The sequence below is a fragment of the Etheostoma cragini genome, chromosome 5 (genome assembly GCF_013103735.1).
Source record: "Etheostoma cragini isolate CJK2018 chromosome 5, CSU_Ecrag_1.0, whole genome shotgun sequence".
Lineage (NCBI taxonomy): Eukaryota > Metazoa > Chordata > Actinopteri > Perciformes > Percidae > Etheostoma > Etheostoma cragini.
The window spans coordinates 16,097,464-16,106,235 of NC_048411.1; the positions used below are offsets into that span (position 1 = coordinate 16,097,464).

General features: G+C 38.3%; 1 protein-coding gene across 1 annotated transcript in view; it reads left to right on the forward strand.

Annotated features, from left to right (window-relative positions):
• dmtn (dematin actin binding protein) overlaps positions 1 to 8,772 on the forward strand; it is a 24,150-nt gene that overhangs the window by 9,038 nt on the left and 6,340 nt on the right. Inside the window, exons 2-6 of the mRNA XM_034872722.1 lie at positions 1,710 to 1,757; positions 4,808 to 4,873; positions 6,066 to 6,100; positions 7,193 to 7,273; positions 7,422 to 7,550. Of these exons, the coding sequence (XP_034728613.1) occupies positions 6,089 to 6,100; positions 7,193 to 7,273; positions 7,422 to 7,550 (222 nt within the window). The 5' untranslated portion in view covers positions 1,710 to 1,757; positions 4,808 to 4,873; positions 6,066 to 6,088. The remainder of the gene's footprint in view (positions 1 to 1,709; positions 1,758 to 4,807; positions 4,874 to 6,065; positions 6,101 to 7,192; positions 7,274 to 7,421; positions 7,551 to 8,772) is intronic.

An 8,772-nucleotide genomic window follows, 5' to 3' on the forward strand; every position in this document is an offset into this window, starting at 1 on the left:
ATATATAAAGTTATCCGTCAATATGTGAGTGATAAATACATGAAGGTGATGGAGGTCGAGAATATTGTCTCAGAAAGCCTCATAGATTAATTGTTGATCGAGGTTTAAAATATTCTGCAGCTAAGATGTTGATATTTTATTCAAACATAATGCAGCTTAGGTAGTCGGCTGAGTCGGGTCCATCGGACCTGACTGTCGGCACATTCAGCTGCAGCCCCGTGTCTTAAAAGTGACACTACCATTCAACTAAATCATATTCTCTGTTACGTTTCAAGGGAAACAGGTTTTGTCCTGGATGCATTTGTTATCAAAAGTCAGACTAAAAAGGTTTTCTTTAAAACCTAATTGAGAAATCAGTTTAGTTGTATGGGAACATAATCGTTTAGGAGCCAGGATGTGATAAATGCCAGTTTTTGGTCCATAAATAGATGCCAGATGTGGCTCATTTCAATGGGTAATTTGGACTGAGAATCACTTCTCACAACCAGACTATATCCATTTTGAGTCTGATAATCTGTGTGTTTCAAAGTGCTTCATTTACTCAGCCTGACATAGAGTTCAATTTAGAATCAGCTTAATTTGCCAGGTTTGAGGACACATACGAGGATTTTTGCTTTGGATCGTGGTGCTCACAATGTGCTAACTCATACAAAAAAACAACAACAACAAAACAAACAATATATAGACACTATAAACAGAAACAATATAGACGGATTGAGACAATAGTACAATGAAGAGTGCAAAGTATGAAGGAGTAAATTATAATTATGATAGTTCTTATTATTTAATTAAGGAGCATAGTGAAAGGGTGCTGGAATAGATATTATTATGTTATATAAGTATTATCTTACAATATTTAGCTGTGTTCTTGTGAAAGTTGTGTTATTGATTGCATAACTAACCATTTAACAACATACATGTCTATTTTTTTTGGCTTTTGCTTTTTACAATTTTATTGAATGTCCCAGTTATCACCTTGAAACATATGCACTCTATAGTTTGTGCAAAGGTTCCCACAATATGACACAAGTTGTAGAGTGCATTGCCTTTTATAGATATGCAATTTACAGTCATGGTTGCACAAAGTCATACGTTTTCAAAATCTTAGGATTGAAATAATAGTCAATTACCCAATTGTTCATCCTTATGATACAGGCCCCATTAGACCTCCTCCCAGACTTACTAAATAATAATAGTCGTCAGTTTCTTAATAAAAAGTATAAGCTTCACTTGCTTACATCACTTCGTGTTAATGTAATGGTGTGCAGATGATGTACGTCATTGTTCACCTGTTGGAAACAATGAATAATCAGACCAGTAAATCTGGTCAGCGGGCTCATTTAGTCAAACGTGGATGGTCAGAGTGAACATCTTTCAGTTTCTTGTTTTCATTCGTTTAACAGATTTCATTTTTTAGAACAAACTCCTGCCAGCATTGTCGCTTAGCAACAGCGTTGACTTCCCGGAAATAAAAATGTGAACCTAAAAATAGTTACAGAGCAAACAAGAGAAGGACGACTAAGCCTCCGTTCAGAAGTCCATTCAGATATCTGCTGATTCTAACAGAGAGTTTTAATCCACTCTGCAGCTTCATCCAGACTGAAGCTCACCTGTCTGCTGTAGAAATTGTACACATTATTCTGAAAGATGAGGCTGTTTCCTGTCCTCTGTGTGTCTGTTATGTTACACAGTCTGTTTTCTTTCTGCAGACTAGTGAGCTGAAGAATCTGAGCTGCAGCAAAATCAACTGTAAAGATGTAAGTCAACCTTTCTGAGATTTCAAGCATGATTTGAATTTTGTTGCACTGATCAAAACATGGTTAGATGATTTGATGCACACAAAGAGACATTGCTTTGTTTTCAAAGAGAATCAAGTTTTGTGTTTATTTATTGTTTGCACCAGATAGTTTCATAAGTTGTTGGAGCAATATAGTGTAATTGAGTCAACTCACCCACACATATACAGTAGGAGGATATTTAGGGAGAGTTGTTTTACCCATTACAAACTTAACATAACTCTGACCAAAAACCAAGTCTTAATTCCCGTACCTAATGGTTAATCTTTGTGGGCCCTACAGTTAAATATTAACCCTTTTAAAGTAATAACCGGAATTCTCTACAGTATGCATCGTTGAAATTGGTATGGTGATTGAGCCTGTGGCCTATGGTCTGTGGTGACATTCCCAGGAAAAATCACAAGTGGCGCACAGTTAGCCACCAAAGATAACAAAACAAGCATCTTTGAGACTTTAAATCCCAGACCAAAAGTATGTTTTTGCACTAACTTTCAACGTTGCATTTAGATCCAAACATGGCTGTATGGCACATTATATTTTTGAGGATAATCAGCCCTGTTTGAAAATGAAAAAAGAATTAATAAATAACACAGATGAAAATCACCTTTATGAGCCTTTATGGATCAAGCTAGATTACACCTAGATAACACCTAGATTATAAATAGTTTATGCAAAACATGACAAACAGTTTTGTCTCTTTGTTGAGACCCAATGAGTCTTGGACCTGCTTCTGACAGTAGCGTCCTCTCTGTCTCATCTGACTGAGGAGCTGATACCTGATTCCTCCAGTTTATTGATCAGACTATTGGTCACCAGGAGCCATTGGATTGTAATTGATCTGTCTCGGGGGACAGAATGAATTTGTGAGGCTGCTCCCGTTTTGATTTTTCAAGACATAAAAGCACTTTGGTTTCTCCCAGAGTGGGGGCTTTTTCTACAGGCTCCATTTTAAATTAACACCCACCAATTACCAGAGAGAAAAAGAAACCAACCCTGTTTTGGTTCAGAAACTATGTGAATATATATCTTGTTGTTGATGATGTTTTCTTTCCACTCTGAAAGAACACAAGTGCAACCAAAAAATGCCCCGAATCTCAAATTGACCAGTGCATGAAAAAACAATGTTTTGCCCCCCGTGTGTCAGTGTATCTTTTGGTCATTTGATTTTCTTTTCATGAAATGGGTTTAAAAAAAAAAAAAAAAATAAAGTGGTTGTTTGATTTTCGTTTTGAAATATACCATTTACAATTAAGATACAAGGCGCTTTTTCCCTTTTATTGTTATTGTCTCTGCTAGATCAGCCAACTTAATGGCAGCAACAGAAAGTTTGCCGGGATCAGACCTTGACGCTGTAACTGAGGCCACGTCCACACGTACCAAAACAATCTTTTTCCCCCCGTCTGCCCTGACATCGTTTCAAGAATATTTGGGCCCAAACGGAAAAGAAGAGGCGGAGCATGCGCTTAAGGCTTGCGCATTGTATACAAACAGACAGTATATTTTGCCCTAGTAGATATATAGATGGTAGATAGATAGATAGTTATTGATCCCGAAAAAATGGGAACTTATGGTGTTACAGCAGCAAACATACATCCCTCACACAGCACAGAATTTATGAAATACTAGGATACAATACCCTAATAGGCTCAATATCTTCACCAGCAGGAATATAAGCATGTAGTCCACCATTGTTGTTATTATGAGCTGATGATAAGAGGTCGAAGGCTAGAGGTCAAGACTTAAAAGGCGGTGTTTTTGATTTTTTTTCACCCTGGGACCAGGTTTAAAAAAAGTCCGTTTTTAGCCAGTTTACAGGATTTGTTTGGACGATTGGCCAAAATGATGCAAAACATGTACGTTTACACAAAGCATTTCCGTTTTGATGACCCCTGAAAGTCTTTCAGCTGGTTTGACTCTCTTTGGGCAAAGTTGTCTGCGGCGGGTAGAGACAGAGCGTCTCTGAGAAGCACTTCTCCGGTGATGGATGAGCTTAACTGCTCAGCTGCAAACTCAGTTTGACGACGTAGATGTGAGCAACCTGTCTGAAAGTTGTAAGTCTTCTAGTAGCTGTGCCAAGAGAAATCTCAATCATTCCCAATCAGCAGAGACGGAGAGTGTTTGTATATGTTAGGAGATAACATAGGCACGGGCAACTTATTGCTAACTAAAATGCTATTTAACATTAGTAATTAAACTTAAACAACTAATGGAAGTAGAAACTGCGTGCGAGCTTCTCGTGCCTGTACGGCAATTTGTCTACTATGACAGTAAGTAAGGTCTGCTACGAGGCCAAAACGTGAGATACAAGGTAATGGAGCCTTTTATACTGTGTTGTGTTTCTTTAGAAGTGAACAATGGACAAATAGAGTTTTTGAAAGCTTCAGATGGAAAGTTATTCGCTGTCAAAGGTATACCAGAATGGATGGCAGTCCTTTTATTTTTTTGTAATATGAAATAATGAAAAATAAAAATCAACATGTAAAGGAAAAAACACCTTCTATTTCTATTTCAAATTTTTTATTACACAACAACAATCAAGAAACCACGCTTTTTTTGTTTTTTAATACCCGTTTGTGCAAGGAAAATTGAATGACCAAAAGACACACTAACCGCCGTGGCTGGCTTCGAGTACTGATAGTTTTACTTTGCCACTACTTATTGTTTTCTCCAGGAGAAATTTACCACAGCTCCTAATTAGAGCAAAACGGTCAGCCAGTCAAACACATATCATCATGTTAATTATGTAGAGTATCAGTGCACTGTAAACCCAGATTTAGTTGTAATTAAACTTTTTAGTGGTTACTTCTTATTATTTCATGTTTTGTCTAAAACATATTCAAGTAGGCTTTTCAATGCAGGACCTTTACTCATAGTAATATATTTATGTTGTTACTGTTTCTTCCACTACTGGTATAAATAGAGAAAATAGAGAAAGTGTTGGATTCCAATTAATTAATACCAATCAATTGCAACTAAGTGATCTGGTATATCCCATTATGTATACGTTTCAGGTATTGATCAGGCTGCAGAGCCCTGAAGACAAACATTTACAGACATGATCCTTTATTCTCCCTGAGGTTTGAGCAAAACACACACTCTCACACACACACACACACAAATACACACAAACACACACACACACACACACACACACACACACACACAGAATACAGTATGTGTTCCTTCACTGACCGCTTGTTACCCAGACTTCCACGTGTGTGTGTGTTGGACAAAGCTGTGGACTCTGGAATAATCCCTTTGTGTCCGTCGCTCACATCAGACAATGCAGAACTGGCAACCCAGCAGCTGCAGCTGAGCCATATATATTCTGAAAGTGGTGGTAACTGTCTGAGATTTACATGAATCTTACCATAAACAAACAAATTGTTTTCAAACAAATCATCATTTCACCATTGTTTTCTTTGTTTTTGCCCAATGAACATGTAAATCAGACAGCTAGCGCTAGGCTAGCAGGATTTTCCCCATTCAAATGTTCCATTGACTTTCATAGATTTCAATGGCGCTGCTGGCTATTGCTGTTCGCAGGTTCGCTATTGCTGTAATCGTTTCCATGGTAACAGCGAGCTCCACCAATCAGAGATGTCTCTGTTACCTTTAGGATTGCCGGTGGTGTGCTTCTTCTTCGGGACTATAACATGTTCTTCTTAAAACAAGGTTTATATATTAAGGACTTCTGGCTTCTAAGGGAGCTCGTGGTCAGTCTACCTCGGATGGTTTTGACATTATGGCTAATATACTACACTATATCAAATAATACATTTAAATAAAAAAAATAAAAAATGTAAATGTAAAAATTTAAATTTTTACTTCTACAACCACACTGTTGAGCTCTATTCAGTCAATTCCTTAAAGGAGCACCTAGTGGCCATTATTGTAACTGAAGCTGAACACAATTATTCACAATACATGTTAAATTAGATGATTCTTCTTACAGTTAATAAAAAACATTATTCAGTGTGTATGACAATGACAGTGGTATCAGTTGCTCTAACTGTGAATGTCATTGACTGAACTTTGCTGTACGTAGGCTCTGGTCCGGCATGTGTCTGTCATTGAAAGCCTCTGCAGCAGATTTCTGTTTTCCAACTGCCTCACCAAACACACACACACACACACACACACACACACACACACACACACACACACACACACACACATACACACATGTCTGCTACTAACCCATTCTCTTACAGTGTACAGTAAGGAAAACTGAATATAAATGACCAAAATACATATTGTTTCTCTCAGGAACTGACCAATCAGCAGCCAGGATGATGCCCAAGGTAAACACTGCTTTCACTCACCTATTTAGAAAAAACAGCCCAAACGGTTTAAAGTGTTATTTCTTCTGGTTTCTGCTTCTGATAGTTGCCAATTTGTGAAGAAGGGAGTTAATTTCTCTGGAATTTCATTCTTAGAAATAATACAGTAATAAATTTAGGTTGAAATTTTGACATTTTAGTGCAAAGTATTCTGATCGTACATATTGTGTTGTAAATGTGGCTGTTATGGCAATTGGCTATTGGCTGATCTAATGCTGGGTGACGTTTATGGTGGAAGCTTTTGTCACCAAACAACTACTCTCGTATTGCCAGACTTTTTCCACAACGCTTAGTCAGCACTAGATTATAGTCTTGTGATTCTTTAAACCAATCACAACCGTCCTGGGTGGTGCTTAGCACCAATGGCAGAGGTAATGAGTGGGATGGGACACAGAGAATGTCAGGTTTTATTCCAGCAATATACAGCCGTTGAGCTAGTCTACCAAACAACCCCTCCCCCACCCGCACACCCCCACTGTTGACAAACCTCAACATGCTACATTTAAATAATTAAATGAATAATAAATAACACATTAACAATAAAAATTAATAAAACTAGAAGGGCATTTTGAGAGCAAAGACCTCTGCCAAGGCATTCCCTATCTCACAATGTTAATGCAGTGTGAATTTACTCAGTCAGGGACTAATTTTTCGGACACTAAATGAGTGCAGCACGAATGCCCTATCTTGCAGCGTTAACAAAAGTAAAAAAAAAACTTTAATAAATATTTTTCCTTTTGTTAACATGATTTTTAGGATATGTGGCCTTGGAGGTCTGCGCTCTCTGAGTGCCATTCTAGTGTTTGTAATAGTTTTCTCTACAGAGACCATTGCTGCCTCACGGGCCTGCTAGCTGCAGACTGTTTTTTGTCAGGTTTAAATAAATTAATTCTTTTTTTTTTTTTTACTTTTGATCTCACTGAGCAGAAACCTAAATGATCTTTATCCATTCCTTCATTAGCTGAAGTCTTCTTTCATTTGACAGTTTGTGGTTGACCTCTGACCTCTGACCTCTGTGTGTGTGTGTGTGTGTGTGTGTGTGTGTCTTAGCAGCAGCTGGCTCAAACGTCTCCAGGGAGTGTGTTGTCGTTGAGAGGGCCCAGCGTCCCAGGATCCCCTGCAGCCGCCATCGTGGTGAGACACACACACAAACAGATCAAGTCATATTATCCTTCAGATTAATCTTGTGGCAGTAATCTGTAATCTGTGGCTCCTTTCCCCTCCATCTCCTTCTCCTTCTCCTTCTCCTTCTCTCTCTCTCTCTCTCTCTCTCTCTCTTCAGGCCAGAGTGGAGGACGGGGTTATCGGCTATAAAGATTTGGCAGCGTTACCAAGAGACAAAGCCATCCTGGATATAGAGAGACCAGATCTGATGATCTACCACCAGCACTACAGCTACAGCCCACTGGAGGTGAGTTATTGTCATGTTTCTTCTAGTAGATGTCTGGTAATAGTCTATATTTCTCTTCATGTACAGAATCAAACCAGCAGGGATTGTATCTACTAACAAGAATTGTGTGTGCAACACAGCTTGATATATCTTCTTTCTCTGTGCCATAAAAACACTCTTCCTTTATCACCATGAACACACACTGTATTTTGACTCAACCCTACATGCACATGTCTTACTGCCCCAAATCCTCACTAAACCATTAAATGTGGATTAATTGATTGATTGATTGATTGATGTCTTTATTTTATTTTACATTTAAACAAAAATAAAACATAAGAAAAATACTAATTAGAATACAATTAAACAACAAAATAAAACTCCATTATATCCGGTAGGCTACTTAAAAACCTCTATTTACACATGCAAAAAGGAGTAGGCAGAAGTAAAACTTACTCACTCTTACCCCTTTCTACCCTTTCTACCCTGTTAATCAAATTGATTATTGCAAATAATATGTCTAGAAGGATAATAAATCTATTATGGATTCCTTTTCTTATAAAGAAATGTCCTTAACAAATGCACTTTTTCCTCCTGTTTGTTTGATAAAGGTTTGATGAAGGTGTTTTAAGAAATAACTAATACAACTAAACATTTGTGGTCTTTCAAACATGTAGCACATAAAAGGACTCTGTTTTTAGATACGTTTAGATGGTTGGAAATACTCTGTTGGGTTTAGAGGTGGCGCCTGGTTAGAGTGGAGGCAGGACGCTGGACATAATGTGAATTTCACCGCGGTCGCATAGCTGGTTTGTAATATGGTCATAAACAACCGAGTCTCTTGCTCTTTTTTCATCAAAACGGCCACTCGTTTGCTATGAATTCTCCGGACAATGAGCTGCTCCATTTACACATGGGCTCTATCAGACATTACATTATTGAACTTTGGAGCTGGCATGGTAAGGTCTGTTTAATGTCCGGTCCAACGGATTAGGACAATAGTATTCTCACATACAGCTCCTCTGGGTAATGTCTAGATAAGTTCAGGGTTGCAGCGCAGTGTGAAAGGGGCTTTAGAAGTAGACACTGTGGCTGGTCTGACAGTCGGTTAGTTTATCGGTTGGTTAGTTCTGCATCTGGCTGCAACATGAGACATCAATCTGCTGTTTAGAGACCAGACAGCTCCTTACACCAGCTGAGACACTGTGTGTGTGTGTGTGTGTGTGTGTGTGTGTGTGTGTGT